The sequence below is a fragment of the Macaca thibetana genome, chromosome 11 (genome assembly GCF_024542745.1).
Source record: "Macaca thibetana thibetana isolate TM-01 chromosome 11, ASM2454274v1, whole genome shotgun sequence".
Classification (NCBI taxonomy): Eukaryota; Metazoa; Chordata; class Mammalia; order Primates; family Cercopithecidae; genus Macaca; species Macaca thibetana.
In genome coordinates, this window is record NC_065588.1 from 196,193 (window position 1) to 222,548 (window position 26,356).

Sequence of the window (26,356 nt, forward strand, 5' to 3'; positions counted from 1 at the left end):
GGCAATCCATACACACTTGTTAACTAAGGCAGGGGGATTAATGGGTAGACACTGGCCTGAGCAAAGGAGATAAGGTTTTAGTCATATCTCTGGCCCCCAAGAAGCCATGTGAACTTGAAAAAGTCTCTTTGTCTCTTTGGTCTCCAGGTTCTTCATCCATGAAGTCAGCGGTTTGCATTAGAAGCAGGATGCCAAACGGTGCTGCCTGGAGCGCATTCGGAAGGATTGTGAGGTGGGAAAGAGTCTGTGATCAGTTAGCAATGTCGGCCTTGGGCAGTGGAATGCACAGTACGGGAGGCGTGCCATGTGTTTGTGAAGTCTAGGAATCCTCTCCTAAGCCCCCTCCATTCCAATGCTCCAGGAGCTGATGAAACACCGCAAGAACAGTGTGGAACTAGGGCGGGGGCTGGAGATGCCATGAGAGGCTCGGAGGAGACTCCAGCCTGACGGGGTGTGAAGGCTTGCCTCTGTGGTTAAGCCTAAGGAAGAACCCTAAGGGAACCTCCGATCCAGCGCAGTTGCTCAGTGTCACTTCCAACAGGGTATGTCCCATCAGGCTCTCCACATCGGACGGCAGTGCGCATTCCAGTTAGAGCTCCTCTCCCCGTGTACAAATGCAGTAAGCTCCAACAAGAGCCACCCCCACAGCGGACTCCTCAGAACTCGAGGCGTTACAATCAGATGGTGGCCTCCAAAAAGACCCCCCTATATAAAAACGATGGTGCCGTCCCACAGGGATGGCCTCCCAACATGGCGCGTCCCAGTGGTAGTGCTGTCAGCACAGGGGAAGGAGCTGCTCCAGCTAGCACAGGAGAGGAGTCTGGCCTCCAGCTGGGGGTGCCTGTGGCTCTCCAGAGGTTCCCAGCAGGACTGTGGCAGGAGACAGAGGCAGAGACTGTCCGCTGAGAATGGAGGGTGGCCCTGACCTAGGTTCCCGGCTTAGGAGCCGCCTGACCTCTGGCTACACCCTACAAATGGGTCTCCTTCTCCCCGGCTATCAGTCCTTCCTTTGCTGGGGAGGGCCCAAAGTCCCGGCCATCGCTGCCATCCAAGTAGAGGTGTTGCTTGGGCTGTGGCAGACTGGAGTCAGGGGTGATGAGCTGACATAGGCGCTGTGGAGAGAAGAGGCAGGGATTGGAGCCATTGGTGAGGGAGGCACACAAGGTTCCTCGTGTGAGCATCCCCAGGGCCCAGCCCAGAGCGGAGCACATGGCCAGCACCTCACCGTGTGCGTGAGTAAATGAATGAACCATGTGAGGTGAGAGGGGAGGCAATAATACCGTGACTGCGAACGAGTGTGCACTGCCTGGGTTCCAGCTCTGGCCCTGCTACCGACCTGTGCCGTCTAAGGTCACTCACGGAACCCCTCTGTTAATTTAATCCCCTCAATATTCTCACCTGTAAATTGGGAATAATAGTAGAACACATCTCACAGAACAGTGCTTGGCACAGAGTAGGTGATTGATAAATATCTGTTTTTGTTTTCCGATTGTTACTTTTGTTATGTGCTCAATAAGTATCTATTATTTTTCTTCTTATCAGTGGTACCTCCTTCTTCTTGCCTCGAATGCAGATGTGATCACGGAATCATGACAACCTTCTTGTGACCATGAGGTGATCAACATGGTGATGAAAAAACAGCATGCTCAGGATGGAAGTGTAGAAATACAGGAAAAGTCTGGTCCCTACGGGCTTCTTTAAGCAGCCCAACCAAATACTGGCAGCGCTAATCTCTGACCTTCTTGAAATGTAAAAAACAAATAAGCCTATTTGCTAAAACTGTTGTAGATTGGGTTTTCTATTATTTATAGGCAAGATAGATTTCTGCCTTTGTGGGTCACTGGCTATAGCTCCTTCCAGGAGGACATGTCCCAAACTCTAAACAGGGAGCCTCTTGGGTGTGTCCCCAGGAAGAAAAGCAGCCAGGAGCCTGTGTGTGGAGTGAACTGTGCTTGCTGGTTACCAGTTTTCCGAGGGCAAGAAACCTATAGTCTGTAAACCTTCTGTGTCTGGGCACCTTCCTATTCATGTTTGTGACTTAGTTTTCTCCTGAACCTCTCAGCAGTTTGCCCTTGGTTAGCCTGCCCAGGTCATCCACAGGAGGTCAGATTCTGCAGGTCTAGGACTCTAGAACTTTTCAGAACATTTCTGAAAAGCCACTGGACTGGCCTTCAAAGTTTGTCTCGTTAAGATTCTGTGAGACTGAAGGGCTGCCCCACAGAGTATGTGTCTGCTCCCTGGCCCCAGCCGTGTGTCCTGCCCCACGTCCAGCCTCTCTCAGTGCCCTCCCTTAAGAGGTCACTCTCCCCCGCACCACCTACCTTCTTGAAAGAACCCTGAGTCTTCAGGAGGGTGATGACGGTGAAGAGTGGGACACAGACCATGGAGGACAGAGCCAGGAACCAGCCAATGGAGTATCCCCAGGGCGGGTACACGTAGACGTTGTTGTACTTGAGGGGGGTGTACTTGCTCAAGGAGAAGAAGAAGGTGGCCTGGGAGGAGGAAGGCGCAGCCATGGGTGACACAGAGACTGAAACCCTCCCCTGCAGCTACGCACAGCCGAGGACAGAGGACAAGTCAGGTGCACCGCAGCACGTCTGTAAGCTGGAGGAGCAAAAGCCCCTGCAAATCCCAGACCAACCATCATTCACGTCACAGATGGAGAGAGGTGATACAAAGGGGGGAGGGGCTCAGAAGAGAAGCACAGACAGACAGGAGACCAACCACTGAGAAATCAGGTAGAAGGGGGGGGCACTGTGAGGAAGGGATGGAGCAGGAGGTAGGATAAGGTTCTACTCATGGATGGATGAAATGGCCCGGAAAGAAGAGCAGGGAAGCCAACAGAGAACGGAAATGGACCAGGCCCCACGGTAGATGGGACAGGTGGGGAAAGAGCCATCCTTTCCCTCATCTCTGGAGTCTTCCGGGGGCAGGAAGGAATAGAGCGGCAGCTGGGTGGGCACATACCAGGCAAAGTCCAGGGGTGAGGAAGAGCCAGGAGATCTTCACCAGGGGCCATGGCCGGTAGCCAATCATGTCCTCAATGTTGTCGTAGAAACGGTCCGCCCCTGAGCAGACGTGGTGTGGGAGAGTGTGAGCCAGAGGGTGAGAACAGCTGCCCGGTGTTTGGGAGAGACCCACTTGGCTCTGTGCTCTTCCCTCACCCCCGCCCTGTGCAGGGAAACTGGAACAAGGCACATGAGTGAGACGCGCCTCCCTGACACCCTGCATCCCTGCAGGAGATGCATTCCAGTCACGAGGCAGGGAGTGCGGCGCAGACGGGGGCTGCCCCCAAGCACTGCTGCTGCCGTCTCTTGCCAGTGCCGTCTCTTGCCTCCGTCTTACGACGGAGACCCCACTGTCCTAACCACAAAGGAGAGGTGTGTTTTAGACAAACGCCTGTTTACGTGGGTAGCAGAGATGAAACTGGTTCAAGTCAAAACAGCGAAACGACAAGGCTCCCCCGTTCAAGCGTGTCACAGAAAACTCACAGAGGGCTGGAGGGCTGCTGGGAACAGAGCGGTGGTCTGGATTCCAGACTCCGGAGGAACCACCTCTGAGTTCCCAAAAACGCATGGTAAGAAGGTTAATTTGTGTTTAGTGAAAACATTGACTGGCCTTATTTTGTTCTGTTTAATTCCTGAGGTTTCCACATTTGCTGTAAGTTCTGGGCAGAGCCAATCTTCTAAGTAAAGAATCACTGATTGGTAAAGATACTTGGAGGGCCTCTCTACCTTCCCACCCAAAATACCTTCCCACTGATCCCTGATGCATGAAATCACACCATGAAAGAGTCATTCCTTTGACTGTGAAAAGCCAAAGTTGAAAGCCAGATATTGCCGGGTGAGCGAACCATGTTAAGGCTTATCAGCCGTTCACAGCCGCTGTGATCAAGTTTAGCAGGTCCTCTCGGAGAAGAAGTTTTGAAAAGGAGTTGGGGAAGATCGGAAGGCATCAGATGCCTGGGGTGAGAAGGAAGGAACATCTCCACGCAGAGGAAAGGACCCAAGTGGGAAGGCTTAGGGTAGCAAAATAAAGTCTTTACTACTCATGGCTTTTCCTGAGGCCCTACAGTGTGGCCCCCACTTGACCTCTACCCTGAGCCTTGTGACACTGGCACTGTGTTCCCCCAGCGTGGTGCAGTGGAGCCAGAGGGACCTGGGGTATGACGACGGCTTCTCTGCTTGCTATGTGAGCTTAGGCAAGAGGCTGAACCCTCTGAGCCTCACTCTCCCCCTGCACAGATTATAAGTGCGTGAGACCAGCCAGCAGAGTGCTTGGCACGCAGTCGCGCGTTGGCTCAGTAAATCGGGTTTCCTCCCCGTCCTGTTGTAGGACAGAGTCACCACCTGGCTGTTGCAGTGACCTCAGTCTGAGGGGCCAGGCTGCCGGCGGGGGCCAGTGAAAGGCAGAATTCACCTCAGTGTAGGACAGAAATGCGTAACCGGAAAAGACCCTCTGGAAAACACAGGGATGAGCTCCCTGTCCGTGGAAGCACTCAGACAAAGTCTGGGTGATCCCCTAGTTGTTGGAAGGGCAGTGTGGGAGTTTGTGGAGGATTGGGCTAAGTGGCGATAAACATCCCTTCTGACTAAGATTTCCAGTGGCAAAGGGCCTCTGGCCACCTCCATATCGAGGACACGGTGCCCTGTGCACTGGTACTGATCATTCTCTCACTGTTGAAGGAAATCCATTTTGTCATCATTACAGCTCTGCCTGCTGCCATGAAAATGCCAGGCTTCCCAGCCACAGGTAAATGTCCCAGCAAGAGGCAGGGCAACAGCGCAAAGACAGACAGAAACCAGAGGGCCAGAGAACCGCCTCCCCCAGGCAGAGCCTGCCCCTGGCTGGCCTCGGTGGTCTTTCTCCCGCCCCGCTTGCCCACCCCACTCCACCCCACTCACCGTACACCCAGCTGATGCAGACCACTTCAAACACTGAGAGGAACAGCAGGCATATGCCACTGGAAGCATAGTAGTCAAACAGCTGGAAGATGTACATCCCGCCCTGTGGGGAGAGCGTGGAGCTGGGGCATGGCCAGTGCAGGGATGGGACACACGCCGCCCATCGGTGAGATGGGAAATGCCCCTGTGGGGCGCCCTCCTGCCCGGCCCGTGGGACGCCATTCCTTGCCTCTAAAAGGAGTTTGCCCTGCCTGCCCCGCCTTCAGGCCTCCCAATCAACATCAGGACAATAACCTCTGACATCTGCAAGGGCACTGGGAGACTGTGGTGGACGCACATCATTTCGTCTGCCCAGCATCTCTGCTTCTGGAAAGTGACACCCCCTCATTCTGTGTTCCTTTTAGAGTGGGGTGTCCCTCTCTCCCCACTCAGGCTTGAATAAGAGTCACAGCCTGGACACTTGCCACACTCTCAGGAAAGGGCCTCTCCTTCCCCCTGGGTTGGCTGACACCGACAGGTAAGCCTGAAGCCCAGCATCCGTCCCTAACGCCCCCGGAGGAAAACCTGCCTCTGAGTGAAGTCCCAGGAGAGCAAGGAGCACTCCTGACAGTGTCACAAGAGCAGCTGGATCCGACCACGCCGAAACCCAAATATCTCTAGGGTTTTCAGCAACCTGACCCAACACGTTCCCCTTTCTGCTCAAGCCAGCTGTATTTCTGTCACCTGCAACCAAAAAAGACCTCACAAATGCAGGTCGTGTGGTCCGTACAACCTCACTGTGGAGAGGCAGGGCAGGCGTCCGCACCCCGCATCAGCAGATAAGAAAAGTGAGGCTCTAAGAAGGGTCAGCGGTGTCCCCCCGTGGCTCCCTCCCCGGGAGCCTGGCCTGCAGGCCACCGGCCCCAGCTCACCTCGGTGACCATGAAGAGCCCTATCAGGTAGCACGTGACGGCGATGGTGAGGATGAGGAGCTCCCGCCGCCCGCTCTTCCGGAGCTGCCTGGGGAACATGTCTACGGAGGCTGTCACCAGGCACTCCACACAGACAAACTGTGGGCCAGCAGGGGAACTGGATGAGAGGGTGTGGGGCAAGCTGGTGGCCACCGGCCCTGGCCTCCGCTTCCCCTGGCTCATCCACATTGATGCACAGGGGTGCAGGGAGCGGCACAAGGGGAAGAAATGGGGGTGCCCGGGGGTGAGCCAGCCCCGCCCTTGACTACAACTCCATGACAGAGTCTCAGCAGTGAGGGTTAGAGGGGGGATATGTTCTGTCCCCAGGGCTCGGGGGCTGGGGCTGGGCAGCTCAAGCTGAAGGAATATCTGGGAGGAGGCATCCATGCATGCCGAGGCCCACGCCTGGGAGCACAGAACCAGTGGCCCCTTCACACCAGAGGGTCTCCAGGCTTGGGGCCACACCCCCAGCCCCATGGCCCCTTCACACCAGAGGGTCTCCAGGCTTGGGGCCACACCCCCAGCCCCATGGCCCCTTCACACCAGAGGGTCTCCAGGCTTGGGGCCACACCCCCAGCCCCATGGCCCCTTCACACCAGAGGGTCTCCAGGCTTGAGGCCACACCCCCAGCCCCAAGGAAAAGCCCTGGACAGCAGAGGGGGCCTCAAGTTTATGGTCAGGGGAGTGGGAGTGAGGGGAAAGTAGTGCCAGGACAGGCAGAGGCTGGCAAGAGGGTGACCATGGCAGGGCAGGCCGGGCAGCAGTGACGTACCTGGCTGTCCAGCCCTAGGAATATGAGCATGATGAAGAACAGGCAGGACCACAGCTGGGATAAGGGCATCATAGTCACAGCCTTGGGGAAGGCGATGAAGGCCAGCCCAGGACCTGCCAGGCACACAGCACAGTCAGGGGGGCTCCAGGGCATGCGCTGCCCTCGGGAAAGAGGCACCTCTCTAAGCACTGTGTGCATGTGTACCTGTGTGTACCTGTGTGTACCTGTGTGTACCTGTGCATGCACTTTAAGAGGATAGGGTGATTCCATCCACTATTCTTCTCTTTCCAGGCCTGGGAAGCACACCGTTCATCCAACCATCCCTCTATCTATCCATCCATCCATCCATCCATCCATCCATCCATCCCTCCATCCCTCCCTCCATCCATCCAGTGTTGGTCCATCTAGCATCCATCATCCTCCCCCTCCTCTTTCCTATGGTAATGGAAGCCCTGCTTTGTGCTAAGCACTGCCCCAGATGCTAAAATTAAATCCTATTACCCATAAATAAATCATATTGCTCATCTTCTGGGACTCACGCCTTTCAACAGGAGGGAAGTGTGTTCTCTGACTCTCTTTCCCCTCAGGCCCCAGACAGCAAAGTGGCACCTACCTGACTCGGCCACTTCAGAAATGGGCACCCCCTGCTCTTGCGACATGAAGCCCAGGATGGAGAAGACAACAAACCCAGCCACAAAGCTGGTGGCACTGTTCAGGAAGCAGAGAGCGACGCAGTCCCTGTGGGAGTGGGGCAAGGGCGGATAGGAACGAGAGGAGGAGAGAGCAAAAGACAGCGAGAGGGGACCGAGGAGAGAGAAGGGGAAGGCAAGGGAGGCACAGAGGAGGGGAGGAAGGGAAGAGAGGATGGGAAGAAGATAGTGGAAGAAAAAGACAAAAATTGGGTGGCAGACAACAAAGAGAGAAGTGAGAGAGAAAAAGAATAAGAAAGACACTTAGTCTGGGAACTGAACCCACCAGGTCAGTTTGACACAACTTATAATGAGCCCAGAGATGATGGGTCTTTGTCCAGAGCCCACCCCCAGGCCCCTAGCCCTCCTTCGCCCACCCCGGCCCACGCTGTTCTCACTTGTAGCAGTTGTTGTGGTACTTGTTGTAGCTGCCCAGGGCTGTCAGGCACCCCTGGCAGATGGCGAAGGAGAAGAAGATCTGGGTGCCCGCATCCATCCACACCTACACAAAACCCCAAGAAAGAGGCAGAGGAAGCCCCCAGGGCCCAGAGCCAGGGTGACCCGAGATCCAGACCCATCCCCTGCAGCACCAGCCTGGCCCTTCAGGGCTCCCTGAGCGCTTCCCTCCTGCGTCCCAAGTCTCCATGAGCACGCCCTCCTGTCTCCATGGTGATCTCCTCCCCAGTGGGGCCCAGTTTCGGTTTGGTTCTGTAGGCACTTAGTGAGTACCAAATACATGTGTGTTGCTTGAATTTCTTCAGGGGAATCTACAAACCATGGCTGCACCCAAGGCCTCTCTGCAGGGCACAGCTGGGAGTCACTTGTCTCATTCAACTAAGATCTCTATATATAGTGTCTTAAGCAGCTGTGACCTGGGGACAAAGCGGCTGCTTCATCAAAATATCAAGATTAAAATGCCCAGGAACTATGGCTCACGCCTGTAGTCCCAGCTGCTCGGGAGGCTGAGGCGAGAGGATGCCTTGAACCCAAGAGGTTGAGGCTGCAGTGAGCTATGATGGCACCACTGCACTCCAGCCTGGGGGACAGAGCCAGACCCTGTCTCTAAGAAAGAAAAAAAAAATTTTTTAAGAAAAAAAGTTATATTTGAGTGGTGGAATTACAAGAGATTTTTAGTTTCTTTTTTATAGCTTTCTTCCATATTTTCTAATTTTTCTCCAGTGGGCATCTACTGCTTTTAAACCAATGAAAAAGCAATACAAGACTTTCAAAAATACAGACCGGGTTGGGTGGGGAGGGCATCTGGGGAAGTGGTCCCGGCACAGTGCATACCTGAGGGTCCTTGAGGCGGAACAAATCTGGCTTCAAGTAATAGATGATGCCCTGGTAGGCCCCGGGAAGGGTAACACCTCGGACCAGCAGAATGACAAGCATCAGGTAGGGAAATGTGGCTGTGAAATAAACCACCTGGAGGTGGGGGGCAGGCCAAGGTCACTCCTGGTGGGGACGCAGTGGCCCTCCAGCCACGCCCCACAGGCAGTGCGAGTCACATGGAGCTCAGTCCCAGCCTCAGAGACCGCTAAGAGGCGCTAAGCACGGGAAACTTTCCACACCTCCCTTTACACATTCCAACGGGTCCGTGCTCCCCACAGATGTGGGGATACACATCCTGTGAGACGCACGTCGGCACGGGAAGGGTGGGGAGGGGAGGAGGAAGACAGGGAGGGAGGCAGGTACAGGCTTCCAGCCCATAACCTTCCCAGACCATTTTTTTCCTCTTATTTTTAGTCAACGTGTACGTATGTACATAATCTGTACATATTTATGAAAAAGAGTGGTAGTTCCATACATGTATATAATGTGTAATGATAAAATCAAGGCAAAGACTAATTTAAAGTCCAGAATCGGGTCTTTCTTAATCCCTTATCCTGGCTGTTCTCTCCTTGCCCCCTGGCGACCCAGGGGAACGGTGACCAGATTTGTACAGTGATCTGTGGGGAAAGTTAGACTGCACTTTTCCCGGCTAATGGTTGGGGGAGCAGTGGTGGCCGGAGCTCCGGGGCGTTCTATGCTGCCACTCAGCAAACGCAGCTCCTTCCTTCCCTGGGCGGCAGCAGTGGCACTGTCTGCGCTGTTCTCACCACGGTGACCACTTTTTTTTTTTTGAGACAGAGTCTCGCTCTGTGCCCCAGGCTGGAGTGCAGTGGCCGGATCTCAGCTCACGGCAAGCTCCGCCTCCCAGGTTCACGCCATTCTCCTGCCTCAGCCTCCTGAGTAGCTGGGACTACAGGCGCTGCCACCGCGCCCGGCTAATTTTTTGTATTTTTAGTAGAGACAGGGTTTCACCGTGTTCGCCAGGATGGTCTCGATCTCCTGACCTCGTGATCCGCCCGTCTCAGCCTCCCAAAGTGCTGGGATTACAGGCGTGAGCCACCGCGCCCGGCTTTCGATGACCACTTTCATCATCACTATGACCAACCTGTCACAATTCAGGGAGGGGAAAGGCTGCTGCAGGAACAGACTAAGTGTACGGCCAAGCAGAGAAGTCTGTTTACCAACCATTCCTGGCTTTAAAAAGGCACGAAGCATAGTCTCCGGCTCTCTGGGTTGTAAATAATGCTCAAATCTGAATTCTCTCTACGTGACAAGCCCACCGTTGCCCATCCTTGGTGGGAACCCCTTCGATGACTGGAAACTCCCCACCTCAAAGACAGTTCTGTTTGCTAATTCAAACTCAAAATTATCTTGCTATGTGTTCAATACAACAACAAGTGAGTCACAAGAGCGTGTGACCCTCATGATGTCATAGCCACACATAATGGATACACACACACACACACACACGCACACGCATGAGAGAAACCAGAAGGCAACACCGCAGAAGCGAACAGAGATTCTCAGTGCCAACCTGGCAGCGCAGTGATTAGCTCAAACAACGGGACTTTTCTGTTTCGAATTTGCCCTGAATATTCTTATGGAAACCGGATTTTTAAAGCCATATTGAAAAAGAAAGATTTTCCTCGCATAGAGCTAAGATCCGCCTTCCTGCGACTTCCCCTGTTCTCACTATGCATCTCCCCTGCACGGCGCAGGAAGCTTCGTTTCTTAAGAGAAAGAAATCAGTTCTCCAGAGGGTCCCCCTCAAGTGTCCCCGAAAGCTCTGGGGGCCACAGGGAGCTTCCCAGGAGGCAGACCACCTCACCTTGCCTGTGGACTTGACGCCCTTCCAGATGCAGAAATAGCAGATGACCCAGGCGAGCAGGAGGCACAGGGCCAGCTCCCAGCGCAGGGCGCCCAGGTCATGGATACCCGAGGTGATGCTCAGAACTCGTCTCCTGGAGGATTGGGAAAAATAAGTAACGAGGGGAAAGGCTAAAGGGGGCAGTTTTCAACTGTCAGCAAGTCTCCTGATGCTCAGATTCTCAGAGCTGACCCCATGGATCTCATATTCCAGGGCTGCCCTGACCCCCTGGGGGACGTTTGGTAGACCAAACTTCTACCATCATCCCATACGTATCTTTGTCTTTCTAACTCATCCGGATTTTTTTTTCTTGTACAGAAAGATGGAGAGAGAGAGAGAGAGATGAGGAATGTACACATGGGCGTTTAGCGAGTAAATATTTATGCATGCAGGTTGATGGGCCAGTGGCATGGGTATCCCATGGAGGGGCTGAATGTGTGTGAGTGTCTAAACATGCGATGGGGTGCTGGAACTGTGTGCATGGGTGTGAGGGTTCGGCACTGCGAGGGCATTCATGTGTGAGGGCAGTGGTGCCCACGTGGGGGTGAGCTCAGTGTGAGTACAGGCAGCCTTGCGTGGGAATGTAGGTGGACGAGTGTGGGCACGGGTAATGTGAAGGTGTACGTTGTCATGTGAGAGGGTGAGTATGTGAGCGGAGGGTATGCCCAGGTCTTGATGTGCTCACTCCCGCCTTGGGCGATTTCAAGCTACCAGCATGATGCCACCAAGCATGGCACTGGGGAGAGACATGCACACCCAGCTCGCCTAAGGCTGTGAAGGCTGTGTCCAGCACCCCACCGGACATGTATGGGCAGACATATGCGTGGAGGTAGGGATGTGGGGGTGAAGGTGGACACGATGGAGAAACGTGAGTCTACGCGGACCCAGGTGGGTAGATGTGAGAGCGTTCTCCCCTGCCTCAGCGACGTGTGGGGTTGGAGTGGGGCGGGGGAGGAAGAGCTGGAAAGCACACAGAGAATCTTAAACTTGCACCCCAGACATTCAGACTTGCACAGCTCAGACATCCAAATTTCTTCTGCTTGGAGCCTCTTCACATGTGGCATATGGGCCCAGCACCTACTCCCAGAATTCCATGACAGGTGAGGTAAAATTCTCAGATGGGGTCACTGTGCCGGCTCCCGAGTGGTTCAGAAAGTCCACGCAGTGCTCTGTTGGGGACAAGGTTAGGGACAAGATGGAGAGAGAGGCCCTCATACCCTAGTCCCCCTGGCCCTCTGGCCTTGCAGCCTAGTGGTCCTCACCACTCCTAGCCCCAAGAGCTTCTTTTGGAGCCCACCCTCTCCAGAGCATAAGGAGTCTCATAGAGCCAGCTCTTCCTCCCCCTGCTCTTGTTCCCTCTGAATCTGGCTGCTTACCTGGCTGCCCTGCCAACCTCAGACACTGTCCAGACTTCAGATCTACTCAGACCTCTCACGGGCAGCTGGTATGGAACGCATTCTCCCCACTGGCCCGTTCCGACTTCCTGTCTCTCCACTTGACAGACCAAGGGACTGAGGCCCTGTGCCTGCTCTTCCCCCTGCTTGGAATGCTGTTCACATGCTGGGCTCTTTCTCACTTCAGGCCTCAGATGACACATCTCCCTCCCCTTGTTCTATGGTTTCTGCAGTTTCGTTCACCTATCACAATTCGTAGTGGTTGTATTTATTTGTCTGTTTCCACCACCAGACTGTAAACACAGTGAAGGCTGGGTCCCTGTTGCTTTTGCTCAGCCTTGTACCCATCTCCAGCCCTTGGCACCATGTTTAGCACACAGTAGGTGTCCAGTAAGTGCTTGCTAAGTGCACAAGTGAGTAAGTGGTGATAACCCTTGCAGTTGTTTAATACACTCCCTTTGGGTTCTCCCAACCACACTGACTTGTCCTAGTGGCTGGCCTGAGGGCTCCAGGAGAGCCAAGGAGCAGAGCTGGCCCCGGAGCCCACATGGCTTGGCTATGAGGCAAGTTCCGCTATACACCCCATCGCTGCTTGGACATCACCAGCTGCCGCAGCCCAGCCCCTATCAGGCAACATCCCAGGGGCTGAAATGATGGATACCTGTGTTCCAAACGTTGCTGCAGGTCGTCCAGGGCAGCTCAGAGGTGAAGGAGCTGAACAGGTAGAAGAGAGCCCAGGCAAGGATGATGATGTAGTAGATATTCAAATATGACTCAATGACCACAGACGCCAGACCAATGCCTTCCAGAGTGGGGGAGAGGTGGGGAGGGACAAGAGAGATCAATGTTAGCAAAAAAGTCACACAGAAGCTGCCAGTTGAGGTTACAAGGGTATTGGGTGCTACACAAAGAGAACCACTGGGTTTATCCAGTGGCATGAGAAGCCATTCACAGCACAGTTTTCTTTCTTTTTTCTTTTTTTTTTTTTCTTGAGATGGAGTCTTGTTCTGTTGCCCAGGCTAGAGTGCAGTGACATGGTCTCGGCTCACTGGAACCTCCACCTCCCGGGTTCAAGCAATTCTCCTGCCCCAGCCTCCTGAGTAGCTGGGATTACAGGCATGTGCCACCACACCCAACTAGTTTTTGTATTTTTAGTAGAGACGGGGTTTCACCATGTTGGCCAGGCTGGTCTTGAACTCCTGACCTCCCAAAGTGCTGGGATTACAGGCACATAACCTGTGCCCTAGCAGAGGAAGTAAGAACTTTGGGCAGGGGACGGAACTTTGGGCAGGAGCCCGTGGGTGTGATGCAAGGGACAGCAGATGGTAATGGTTGGGAGTCCTGGTCCCTCAGACTACAGGCGTGAGCCACCGCACCCGGCCCACAGCGTATTTTTCTAAGGAAGAAATGCAGGTTACAGGACATTACCCTACGCATTTTCCCATTTTTGTGATATGTATTTGAACATATATATTTTTTTTTTCATGGGAAAAGCTCTGGAAGGATCTTCACCCAAAAGTTAACAAGTGATTCTCTAGGTGGTAGGATTTCAGATAACATTTTCAAGTTTCTGGGTTTTTGTTTTTTTTTTCGGCTATCTGCATTTTCTAGTTTTTCTACAACCACCATGTGTTGGTTGGAAAATGAAAAGGGGCCAGAAGAAGGAAGGAGTAAGTAGGAAAATTTGGTAAGAATGTGTCTCGCACCTATAATCCTAGCACTTTGGGAGGCCAAGGCGGGTGAGTCACTTGAGGTCAGGAGTTTGAGACCAGCCTGGCCAACATGGTGAAACCCAACCTCTGCTAAAAATACAAAAATTAGCCAGGTGTGGTGGCACATGCCTGTAATCCCAGCTACTTGGGTGGCTGAGCCACAAGAATCCCTTGACCCCGGGAGGCAGAGGTTGCAGTGAGCCGAGATGATGCCACTGCACTCCAGCCTGGGTGACAGAGGGGTCTCAGGATAAGAGCAAAAGAAAGAAACCAGAGAGGAAGGGAGAAATGGTCTGTGTCAGGAACTTAGGAGCCTGAGTCAGCACCGAGCGCCGTCTCAGCCAGCAGCAAGACCGCCAGCAACGGTGGAGACCTCGCTGCTATTTTAACACTTGTCCTGAAGCCTCGTGGTTAGCTGGATGCACTTGGTCTCCTGGCAGCATACTTGGGGAGGGAGGGGGCAGAGAGGGAGGGCTTACACACACCTCCCCAGCACCCCCGTCTGCAAAGTGGAATCTTTTCCACAGTCATTTTAAAAGCAACATGTTGCCAGGTGGCTCGGGAGTCCTGCGGAGAAGGGCTGGAGCCCGGTTTCCCCTGTGAGAGAACCCCTGCCTGTTTCCTGCTGGGTTAGCTCTCTCTTAGTCTTTAGTTGATGCTCAGTAACTGTGTGTGTGTGTGTGTGTGTGAGAGAGAGAGAGAGAGAGGGAGAGAGAGAGAGAGAGAGGGTGGGGGGTCCAGGCTAGAGCTCAGTGGTGTGATCTCAGCTCACTGCAGCCTCCAACTCCTGGGTTCAAGCGATCCTCCCATCTGAGCCTCCGGTGTAGCTGAGACCACAGACAGACCCGGCTAATTTTTAAATTTTTGTGTAGAGACGAGAGAAGGGGTGGGTCTCACTATGCTGCCCAGGCTGGTCTCGAACTCCTGGGCTCAGGCCATCCTCCTGCCTCAGCCTCCCGAAGTGCTCACTACTTAATGAAGGATTGTGGACCTTTCAGAACAGCCTGGCTGAAAAATCAATGCTGACTATGAACAAAACCGCTCCTCTGGGGTCAGGCGAGCCCACCGTGGCAAGGACGGGTTCTGGGGCGGCCCGGGCGGCCCCGCGGGGGTGGGCGTGGCGTTGCGCAGGAGGGGACCCGCCGATGGCAGAGGGTCTCCGGGAGCGGGCGGGGCGTTGAGAGCGCGCACACAGACACCAAACACAAACACACAAACACACAGACACACAAACAAGCGGCCACTGTGCCGAGGCGGAACGCGCTGTGCTCGCGGCCGTCCGGCCCATCCCGCAGCCCTGGGTCAGCCCCGTGAACTCAGCGGACCCGGGGGTCGGCGATTCTGCTGGGGCCAGCTGGAGAGGGGCAGGGCGGCCCCCATCTCCGAGAGAGCAGGAGTGACGCTGGGAGGAGAAGCGGCCCCCGTGCGGCCCGGGGGCGGGTGAGCGCAGGGCGAGCCCCGAGCCTGAACCCGGGAGAGGCGAGTGGGAGAAGCGGCCCCCGTGCGGCCCGTGGCGGGGCGGGTGAGCGCAGGGCGAGCCCCGAGCCTGAACGCGCCGTCTCCGGGGAGGGGGAGTGCGGCGGGCGCTGCGGCCGGCAGAGGGCGGGTGGCGCAGCCCGGACCTCCCACCAGCAGAGCGCGGCGCACACACCTCCCGCTGAGATCCCGGCCTTGGCGCCTCTCTGACTTGGAAAAGAAGGAAAGAGCCAAGATATCTGCTTCTCTCGCATTCCAGTGCTCCGTTTGCTCACCCTGACCATGGCACCCGCATAAGCTCTGTTTGTTCCGGAGAGGCCAGCCCTGCGTGTGCTGTCCCTGAGCGTGCTTGGACCTAGGCGCAGGACCCGGCTGAGCGGGACATTTACCGCTGCTGGGATGGAGGGAGAACAGGGGGAACCTGTTCTGGCTGAGGCCCAGCACCCCTGGAGCACCCAGCACCTGTGAGTAGAACCACAGTAAGCCAAGCTTCACTCGGTTCCAGCCCCTCACTTCTGCCCCTGCAGGGGTCCCATGGTTGCCCCGAAAGGCATCAGCACCAAACTGGCCTCCCCCACCTCCCCCTAATCAGTGGTAAGAGTCCCAGCTTGCTGGGGAGCCAGTGTTTCCCCACCAGGCTCACCTCTCTCCAACCCGCCCGTGAAGCCTGATCCTGCTTCTGCACTTGGCGCAGGATGGGAGTGAGCGGATGAGTGAGGCAGTGGGTGGGTAGGAAGGGAGAGACAATGGGGGGATGCAGGCAAGGTGGAGGGCCCATGAATAGGAAGGTGGGGGAGGATACATACCCTGGAAGAGGGGGCAGATCTTCCTCCAGGCTGTGACACTCCCTTGGCTGGTGTACTGGCCCAGCGCTACCTCCAGAAAGAACACGGGGATGCCGCAGACAAAGAAGAAGATGAAGTAGGGGATGAAGAAGGCTCCTGCAGAAAAGAGAGAGGCAGGGCTGAACCACACCCAGGCTCGTCCTCAGCCTGGATCCTTTCAGACCTCCCCTCCCCCGAACAAACCCACCCTCCACCATCCTGTTCTTAATCTCCCTCCTGACACCTCCCAGGGACCCAAGTCGGCTTCCTCCTGTCTGCCTGCCCTCCTGAGTGTTAGGCAGGTGCAGGTGGGAATGTTCTGATCTGAACCCTACACAGAATGAGAAAGACCTTGGAAGGAGAACTAACGAAAACTTAGGTGGAAATTCTAATATATATACTATTTATTTTCTTAGTGTACTTTACAAATCTAGTCAATAGATTATTTTTGGAATAAACACATGGCTTCTGTATAACTTGTTATGCTTATTAAACTTTTGGTACATTTTACAGAAAAACACCTGGGAAGCATTGTTTTCCCACTGATAATTTTCAGGGTGTTTGTTGCCTCCACCCAGTTCTGATCTGAACGGGGCTCCCAGCAGAGAAGGCCATGATGTGATTAGGTGCCAACCTGCAGGTGCCAGAGGGAGGCCAGGCCTAACAGACATCCAGCAGGTTACACAGGACTGGAATCTGAAGACAACAGCAAGCCCAGGAGACCCACCTCGGTAGGAGTCACTAAGGCATAAACCTCGCGTCAGAAGTTCATCTCAGGATGAATGGATTATTGTTTGTTACACCATGAGAACACTGAGTGCTTACTTGGTGTTGACTCTTGTACGTGCTTCATCAACATCACAGTCCTTGCAAAACAACCTCCCATGGGGCAGGCCCTACTGTTATCCCCATTTTGCAGATAATAAAACTGAGGTCACTTTAAAGATGGAAAAACCGAAGCACGAATGAGGAAACTGAGGCACAAACCCAGGCGGTCTAGTCCTGAGGCTGAGCTCTTACTCACTACACTGTATACCTCTGATACTTCATATCCATATTATTATGTAGAAAACACAGAAAGTACAGAGGGAAAGAAAGGCAAAAGCATTGTATATCCTTAGATTTCTTAAAAGCACACACACGTATTTCTTTTTTGCAAAAATGAGAAGTAATCATGTATCAAATACATTATTTGATAACCACTTTTTAAATTTTTACCATAAACCTCTTCATGGCAATAAATACGTATCTATCTCATCATTTTGATTGCTGCATAGTGTTCCACTCTGTGTATCTATTCTAGTGCACTTTGCCAGTATGTTGTCATTGGACTTTTGGTCATTTCATCCGAAACGTTGTCATAATGAAGACTGCTGTCCACATCCTCGTGTACTTGTCTAATTCACTCCTTAGTACAAATTACCAGTAGAGGAACTCCTGAGTCAAAAGGTATGCACTTTTTTTTTTTTTTTTTTTTTTTTTGCTTTGCGTGTGTGTATGATAAAATATACATAATATAAGTCACTTTAACTGTTCTTTAGTGTACAGTTCAGTGGCATTAAGTATATTCGCAATGTTGTGCAACCATCACCACCATCCATCTCCAGAGCTTTTTCATCATCCCGGACTGAGACTCTGTACACATTAAACCCGAACTCCCCATTCCCCTCTCTCCCCAGCCCCTGGCAACCGTGATTCTACTTTCTGTTTCTATGCATTTGCCTATTCTAGGTACCTCATGAACGTGTAATCATACAGTGCTTATCTCTTCGTGCCTGGCTTATTTCACTCAGCATGCATGCCTCCAAGATTCATCCACGTCATAGCATGAATTCCCCTCTTTTTGAAGGCTACGTAATATTCACTTGCGGGAACCTACCACATTCTGTTTATGCATTCATCTGTTCGTGGATATTTGGGTTGTTTCCACACCTTTGGGGGACGCACGTTTTTTTAAACATGCATTTCCAAATTGTTCTCCAAAACTCTTGCACCCATCTGTCAGATTCCCGGTAGCACTATGTGAGAGGAGGATCTGTCAGATTCCTGATAGCAGTATGTGAGAGGAGGATCTGTCAGATTCCCGGTAGCACTATGTGAGAGGAGGATCTGTCAGATTCCGGATAGCACTATGTGATCTGTCAGATTCGGATGGCACTATGTGAGAGGAGGATCTGTCAGATTCCCGGTAGCACTATGTGAGAGGAGGATCTGTCAGATTCCCGATGGCACTATGTGAGAGGAGGATCTGTCAGATTCCTGGTAGCACTATGTGAGAGGAGGATCTGTCAGATTCCCGGTAGCACTATGTGAGAGGAGGATCTGTCAGATTCCGGATGGCACTATGTGAGAGGAGGATCTGTCAGATTCCGGATAGCACTATGTGAGAGGAGGATCTGTCAGATTCCGGATGGCACTATGTGAGAGGAGGATCTGTCAGATTCCGGATGGCACTATGTGAGAGGAGGATCTGTCAGATTCCCGATGGCACTATGTGAGAGGAGGATCTGTCAGATTCCGGATAGCACTATGTGAGAGGAGGATCTGTCAGATTCCCGATAGCACTATGTGAGAGGAGGATCTGTCAGATTCCGGATAGCACTATGTGAGAGGAGGAAAAGGTTGTGTCTTCTGGATCCTGGAGAGCCACAAGCCAGTAACTCTCCACTGAGTTCCAAAGTCCCTTTGAACCCCATGTTTGCCTTTCCAACCCTACGAATACTAGAGTGTTGGTCAACACAGTGCCAGTAACACCACTGACCCAGGTTTCAGTGGCTTGGGAAGTCCCAGGACCTAGGCTGAGGGGTAGCGTGCAGTAGAGGGACACGGCCTGAGGCCTCCCCAGAAGGCGCTTTACAGGATGCCTGTCAGGGCGTGTGGCCCACGGGACTCCTTCCGTCTGATAAAAGAGGTGGCTTCAGTTCTCGCCTGGGAGTGTGGACTTCTGCCCCACAGAAGACGGGGTGACCTCAGGAGGCCTGGAGCTGGACCCCCTCAGACTGGGTCCTCCCTGAAAGGGCGGCACCAAGTCTGGACCTTCGGGGGCAGATGAAAGGTTGGTTCTGGATCGCGTCTAGGGCGTCCTCTACCCTTGGGTTTCTAGAACGCTAACGCTGCCAACACCCTCCCCTCAAATTATCTGATCAGTGCCTTGCTTTGGAAGGTTACCCTGGTTCATGTCTCCTTGGTGTCAGCCGAGGCTGTGGGCACAGGCAGTCCAATGATGTCCCACGGGAACCTTTACGGACAGGGTGTCCGGAAGCCCGTGGTTGGTTTGAACACCTCTAAGGTGTGCCTCACCTCCGCTGCGTGCTCGTTCCCGAACCACTCACAACCCAGATAATGGGAGTTTCCTAACGTCCTCTTTTGAGGTGAATGATTTCTTAAGGATGATCTAATTCAGGGGCCCCCCTCTTTTTCATAACCAAAGACCTCATTAGACCGATAGTTTTATTACTCTTTTTGTTTCTTTTGAAAGATTTTTCTCTACAGAACTATGTTTGCTAATTAATAATCAATAAATTTCCCTGCATATATTAGTAAAAATCATATTTAACTGCCAATCAGGCCTTGTGGTCAGCTTGAGATAAACTTTATTATCACTATGAGTTAGTACAGTTCAGTCTACAGCAAAAACTAAAGGACATTTGAACTAGTCTGAGACGTCCTGTTTCCACATCCATCCATCATTAGGTTGTTGGAAATGAGAAAATGAATTCCTGGCCCCCTCGTCTTAAAGATGAAAGAAAGGGTGCCTTTCCCAAGAGTTAGGCTGGGACGAGGGTCACCCGGATCCGACATTCCGTGATGTTACTGGGGGTACTTATCTCTCTCTGTATGCACCCCGCCCCACGGCCAGGACAGAGGCCGCAGCCACAGCAGAAGCCAGTGGCAGGACAGAGGCAGGGTGAGCGCCCGACGCCGTGGCCCTGCTTCCCAGGCCCTAGTGCTCTCTCCCTCCCGGATAGCTGGGTGAGGAGTGTGCCGTGACGCAGGAAGCAGCCAGCCTGGTTCCAGGGCCCTCTGAGGTCCTGGGCAAATCCTCCTCCACCAAAGGAGGGCTTAGCCTGGGCCACCTCCACCTCCAACCCTGACATCCTATATGCCATGAGATGGTGGCCCTGGATGAAGAAGGAAACCAGCACCCTGCCCCTTCATCCTCCTTCCCCTGACTTTCTGGCCCAGGGTCAGCCTGCCCTCTCAGCCTCAGCGCTAGAGACCAAGCCAGTCCGAGAAATCCTACTGCTTTTTCTTAGGAGTTGTCAATTCAAGCAGCTTGTGATCATAACTATAAGCTTTAAAAATACATATAAGCTTTAAAATACATAGCAAGATACGTAGTAGACACTCCATAAATATTGGTCAGATTTAATATAAATAGTGGTTAGGAGGATTTTCTCAACAACGGTTATCTCTAATGTGAGTATTCTTTCTACCTTCCTGAAATGTTTCTAATGTTTGCAATAAACATATACCTTTTCCACAAGAAGAATAAAAGTGATTTCAAGAGGCAAAAATAAAACGACTCTGACCACTCACAAAGGACTGCCCATTGAACGACTCTATTCCTATGAAATAGCCCTAACAGCGATCCACAGAGATCGGCAGCACGCGAGCGGTTGCCAAGGGCTGGCCGGGAGAGGGAATGAGGAGCGACGGCTGATGAATATAGGATTTCTTTTGGGGATGATGAAAATGTTCTAAAAGTGATTGTGGCGACGGTTGCACAATCCTGTGACTAAAAACCACTGAACTGTACACTTAGAAAAAGGAATCGGGCCCCTCCCCACCACTGCTAATTTTTACATCCAGGGCTGAAAAACAATAAAATCATGTGTCTCTAATTTGAAAAACAAACTCAAAGGCAAGGTATTTCTCCAACCAAAATTGCTTCGGAGGCTCCTATCTCACTCAGAACAGAGCCTGAGTGACCCTGTTACCTCTCAGACCTCACCCCATTCTTCTCTCCCTCTCTCATTCCGCCCCAGCCACACCTGTCTCCTCACTGCTCCTCAGACAGGCCTGCTGCTTCCAGTCCCAGGACCTGTGTCGGGCGTGTTCTCCATCCAGGATACACCCACGACACTCACACCTTCACTTCCTTCAAGTCTGCTGAACCGTCCCCTTCCCCTCTGCACGCCTAGCATTCCCTATCCCTCTTCCCTGCGTCACGCCTCACCCCTCCACGCGTCACCATTTGACGTGGACCGTGCTGCACTGTTTGTCCGCAACCTGCCGCGGACACAGCACCACCCCCCAGAATCCCTCCACGGAGTGTGGCACATGGAATGTGTTGTTTCGCACCCAGCGCCGGGTCTGGCACGTGACAGGCCTGCAGTCATGTTCGCTGAATGAATGGCTGAATTCTATCAACAACTGACCTTTACATAGTTACGAAGGAGCTTGCTAAAAACTAGAATTTCTTGGTCCTGCCCGTGGCCTAATTTCATCTTCACCATCGCCCTGGGAGGTACTGTCCCCATTTCACGGAGGGGATGCTGAGGCTAATGGTGGAGCTGGAACTCAAACTCAAGTCCTCCGATTCCAAAATAGCCCTCTTTTTATAAATCACACTGCCCAGGAAGGAGGGCCCAGGTAGGCACTGCCCAGCTGCCAGGGCACAGCTCTCCCCACCATGCCTACCTCAAAGTGAACTCACCACCTCCGTTTTTGTAGCAGAGATAGGGAAACCTCCAGACATTGCCCAGCCCAATGATCTCCCCGGCCACTGACAGCACAAACTCCATCTTGCTGTTCCATTGGCCCCGATCCTTCACCTGGTCCTCGTCTTCCTGATCCAACTTCTCTCCCTCCTCGGGGACCCAGGAGACCGCAGGAGGCCCGTGCTCCTGCACTGCCACTTTCCCATCCATGGCCGTGTGGCGGATTGGGAGGCCCCGCTGGGTGGGCAGGATGACGAGGGCCAAAGCCTGGTGGGAAGAGAAGAAATCAGCTGTAAAACCCGACATGCTCCCGCCAGCCCTGCTTTGCCATCCTGATCTCTGCTGTCAGCGTATCGCTGCTCTTCCCAAGTGCTCATGGCATTCACACCTAAGGTTACGCTTCGTTCTCATCACTCTCAGAGCAAATAAAGAGCAAATCTTAGTTTTCTGAGTTTGCAGATGCGGAAATCCAGGCCTTGACAGACGAAGTGATTTGCCCAAGACCACTCAGGAGTAGAACTGTGACGAAAACCCAGGCTTGAGCTTTTCATTTTCATGTCCCTTTTTATTGGCACAGCTCGCCACCATCCCAGCCGGCCCATCTGCCCAGGTCCTTGATGTCTGCTGAGTGACCTCAGCCTAGCCTCTGGCCTCCAGGCCAGAAGGGATCAAGGCTGCCGAGGTAGCAAGGGTCAAAGGGCAGGTGTGGCCGGAGTGACTGCATGGTTCTCTCCTAGCCAGCTGTGTGCGAAGGTGATCGATCAACGTGGAGCAAACAGGGGAGCCAGCAGCTCTGGGCAGCTGATTGGGAGGAAAAGAGAAGGTGGGGCCTCTGAACAAGGCCAGAAGACAACAAGGATTGGCACCAGGGGCAAGTGTAAGCCTTCGAGGGAGCCCCAGCTCCTCTTCTCTCTGTTGCATCTCTGTCCTGAGAAAAACCGGGGGACCCTGGTACCAGAAGGGATCAGCAGACCAGTTCTCGCTCGGCTGGCAATCATCTCCACATGACCCCCAAGGTGACCAAATGACTGGCTCTTCAAGAGGGAGGCCCAGCAGTGGCTGCCATCGCGGCGGGTCACTGCCCTTCCTTCTCCCTGCCCTCCTAGAGAGCCCAAAGCGCCCTAGACCTCCAGAAAAAATGACGTGGGCCATTCTCAGTTCTACTCTCTGGCCCTTGGCCTGCTTGTCAACTGCCAGGAGATAAATCCGGTTCTGTCAGGGTGTATCTCCAGTCTGTGTTTACCTTCTCCTCCCTCTCATACACACAAACAATTACCCTGAGGCCACCTCTGCCTTTATGCCCAGGGAATTGCCAAGAGGAGGTGCCCCAGACTGTAGAGGGGAGCACCCATCCCACAGCCCCTCACCTCAGAGGGGTATTGAGGGAATCAAGTGACCAGGTCTACCGAGTGCTCTGCGTTCCTCCAAGGCTCTAGAGAAACACAGGGATTCTTTTTATTAAGGAAGAGTCTGTGTTTATTTGTTGGTCCTTTTAACCCAGGCAACAGCCCAAGCCCAAGTCAGTTAGAAAGGTGTGGGCAGGAGCCATTTGAGGCTATGGAAATTTTTGAAGGTGACTTGGAGGGTGCCAGGAACGGGAAAGCGTGTCAGAGTGAAATTCTGGTTTGGGACCTACTTGGAGGCTTCCCCTGCAGCCCAGGAGGGAGGATGAGGAGAGACACCCAGTGGAAATCAAAGGTCCTGAGTCTCTGATATAAGGGAGAAGGGGGCAGGGTGGGGGAAGAGAGCTTCTGGGTCCGTCCGGAGTATGTGATCAGACCCATGGGGGCTTTGAGCACTGGAGCCTTGGGAGAACAAATGGGGAGTTAGGCCCGGGGGAGAAGTTGGTACCATCTGAACCCAAATGTCGATGTTGCTACAGAATTAGGACCGAGGCACCCTGAGAAATGACCCTGGACTCATCCCCAAACAAATGAACAAACTAGCGAACGAGCTTGAAAACATTCATGAAAAAGCACCGGACGGGAAACCCAAGTTCTAATCCAGATCTAGCTGTTAATAACAATAGCAGGCTAACACCTGAGTGAGCCCCGTGTTCACAACAGGCACTCTTTCTCTGTGTGACTGAAGTGCGTCCTCGTAAGAATCTTTGAAGTTAGGCATTACTATTAGCTCCACTTCGTGTGTGAGAAAGTGAAGCTCCGAGAGATTAAGGAACAGTGCCCGGTGCCTGCGGGGCCTCGGGGGGCCTCGGGGGGCCTCGGGGACACCATTCTCGAATGCTAGAAGAAACTTACCAAGACAGTGAGTCGTGGAGCTGGGTCTCTAACTTGCTGTGTGACCTCAGGCCAATCACACCTCCTCTCTGAACCCTAAGTCTCCCTGAAAGAGAGAACGACCGCTGCTCAGCAGGGGTTTTCGGAGGGCGAAGGGATAAAAACAAGACTCAGTAAAGAGAAGGAGAACCGACGGTCTCTGCTCGCCCGCCATAGGGTGAGCTCCAAACACAAGGACCCCTGGGGCGGTGGTCAGAACTGAGCCTGACTGTTCCCAGACCAGAGGCAGCGATCGCAGGACCAAGGTGGTCTCCAGAGTTGGGGGAGTGGAGTCTTGTTGGGGAAAAGGAGTAAATGAAGGAAAAGCCGGAGGGGAGCAGGGGCAGGGAAGCAAATCACAGAATCCCGTGTGGGCCCAGGGTTTGAGTTTTATCAGAAATAGGGGAAGAGAGAAAAGAGAACAGGAGCTGATGAACTGACACTGACACTGACACATGATTTTTTAAAAAATAAAAATGTAATTGGGAGAAGCATAACTTGTGGTTAAGAATGAAAATCCAGAATGGCAGAATGAAAGCAAGAGCAAGTGAAAAGGAAAACCGGCCCCGAGCCACGGTAACTTCGGGGGAAATAGGCTTGAACTGCAGCAAGACGGATTTAAGTCAGACTCAGGGAAGAAATGGCCCAGAGGATGTTGGACACCAAAACAAGCTGTACTGAGTTCTCCTTTCTGGCTGCTTTTAAAAGGTGCGCCCCACCCCCGCTGTGCGTTCCACCTCCAGCTTCAGCTGGCCGCCTCCCCAGCCCCTCGCGTCTCCTCCCAAGGCCGCCCACCTGCTTTGCTAAGCTGCGGCAGGGGTGAGGGACGGCGGATGGACCTCATCATACTTCAGTGCCCTTCAGAAGCAAACACAATTTCCACCCCGGGCTTGGTGCTGCCCAGAGAGGAAATCTTCAAGAGACTAGAAAGTCCAAAGTTAACTCTGTTTTCAGAAGCTGGGCGTGTAGCCAGAGGCCAGCTGGGGCTCGCAGAGGAGCAGACAAGACCAGAAATGCTGCTGCCCAGGTACCGCTGGCGTCCCAGCTGTCCCCTTTGCTCCCCAGTCCAGCACAGGAACAGCTCAGCGCTTGCACATGGGGGATGGGACCCACCCCTGCTTCAGCCTACACCCACATACCAACACCCATTCGCGTACACACACTGGTGCCATTTCCCGTCACGTCCCTTTGCACACACATACCTGTGTGCATGACCAAAACCTGGCTCCCTCTGCAGTCCTTCACACCCCGTGAGCTGCTTGTCTCAGTCGGTGGCTGCCCGTAGCTCCCCTGAGTGCCCCCCTCGGGCACAAGCACACCCATGCCACCCACCGCCCAAAGCCAAGACAGCTTCCTCCTGGGAGACGCCGGGCACCCAGCTCGTTATGCTCAGCCAGGAGGCAGACGACAGGAGCCCCTCACCTGTGATCATTTATTGCAGTTCCTGGGCCCTCAGGAATGCCCCGAGGTTTCTCCTCTCCACTGTTCCTTCCACCTCGATGGACACCATCTGCTTCCCCTCCCCTCGCCGGATGACCACCCCTGCTTTCACCCACTGCCGTGACCAGCTCCCCATCGGTGGACTTTCCTGCTCCACAGGCTGATCTCTGAGCCGCTCCCACGCTGGACGGGGCGGAGCTAGGGGGCACCCCTTGTCCTGAGAGTCGGTCGTGGGCATCAGACTTGCCCTCTGGCCCGAGGTTACTGCAGGTCCTGCCTTCCACCACAGACATGCACAGTTCCACAGTCTCACTTCCCTGGGCTCTATCCCTCCAGCCCCTCTGGGCAGCAGGTGGAGACTGCAAAACCAGAGCCAGCCCCTCCACTTCCCGCTCACCTCAGTCCCCAGCACCGGCTCCTGCGGGCAGCTCAGCTGCGGGCATCAGGTCTCCAGGAGAGTTCCAGGGTGGCTGCTTACAGGAAAGTCAAGAGAGCCGGGACCTGAAAGGGAAACTGTCCTCCACGTTCACGCCTTATGCTGTTCCTCCCAGTGCAAGATCCCATGGGACTTGTCCAGGGACTCCCAGACAGAAAGAAGCTGTGTGTGTGTGTGTGTGTGTGTGTGTGTGTGTGTGTGTGTGTGTGTGTGTGTGTGTGTTGGAAGTGAAGGGACAGAGAAATACCAGGAGCAACAGAAGGGACTGAGGCCAAAAGTTTGTGAACCAAGATTACAACATCCAACCTCAGGAAGTCAAGTCCTCTGTCCCCAGTGTTCCCACCCCCATCCCACTCCCACTATGAACCCACTGTCTCCAGACCGGTGCCCTCCCAGTGGGCATGGTCCCATGATGACCCCTCCAGAGCTGGGCTGAGCTGCTCCCTTGGGCAGGGGAAGGGGCTCAGAGGCTCACACCCTGACCTCATCTCCCCTCCTCCTGCTCCTTGCCCTTCCTCCTTTCCCCTCCCCCTTCCCCCTTTTCCTCTATCCCCCTCCAGAACCATCTCCTTCCCAGGGACGAGGAGATGGGATGTGCAGCACAGGGGACAGCCCTCTCTT

The 26,356-nt window shown here is 53.7% G+C and overlaps 1 protein-coding gene across 3 annotated transcripts; it reads right to left on the reverse strand.

Moving 5' to 3' along the window:
- On the reverse strand, positions 1 to 26,327 carry SLC6A12 (solute carrier family 6 member 12). 3 transcript variants are annotated; one of them, XM_050747069.1, is made up of 16 exons: positions 25,697 to 26,327; positions 23,842 to 23,926; positions 21,580 to 21,850; positions 15,903 to 16,037; positions 12,570 to 12,710; positions 11,596 to 11,683; positions 10,476 to 10,608; positions 8,606 to 8,740; positions 7,714 to 7,817; positions 7,240 to 7,364; positions 6,627 to 6,739; positions 5,816 to 5,953; positions 4,905 to 5,007; positions 2,968 to 3,068; positions 2,322 to 2,492; positions 1 to 1,112 (listed from the first exon to the last, which is right to left on the reverse strand). In XM_050747069.1, the coding sequence occupies exons 3-16, from the start codon at positions 21,791 to 21,793 to the stop codon at positions 969 to 971; spliced, it is 1,845 nt and encodes a 614-aa protein (XP_050603026.1). In that variant the 5' UTR covers positions 21,794 to 21,850; positions 23,842 to 23,926; positions 25,697 to 26,327; the 3' UTR covers positions 1 to 968. The 3 variants fall into 3 exon arrangements, with proteins under 3 accessions (XP_050603026.1, XP_050603025.1, XP_050603027.1); XM_050747068.1 differs by lacking the exon at positions 25,697 to 26,327 and adding an exon at positions 25,282 to 25,473; XM_050747070.1 differs by lacking the exon at positions 25,697 to 26,327 and adding an exon at positions 24,655 to 24,735.
- Positions 26,328 to 26,356: the final 29 nt, after the last annotated feature.

Coding starts and splice junctions, on each gene's coding strand:
- SLC6A12 (XM_050747069.1), bottom strand. CDS start 21,793: ATGGATGGGAAAGTGGCAGTGCAGGAGCACGGGCCTCCTGCGGTCTCC. Junction 16,038..21,579: donor CTGCTACAAAAACGGAGGTG/GTGAGTTCACTT, acceptor TCTTTTCTGCAG/GAGCCTTCTTCATCCCCTAC. Junction 7,365..7,713: donor TACCACAACAACTGCTACAA/GTGAGAACAGCG, acceptor CCACTCCCACAG/GGACTGCGTCGCTCTCTGCT.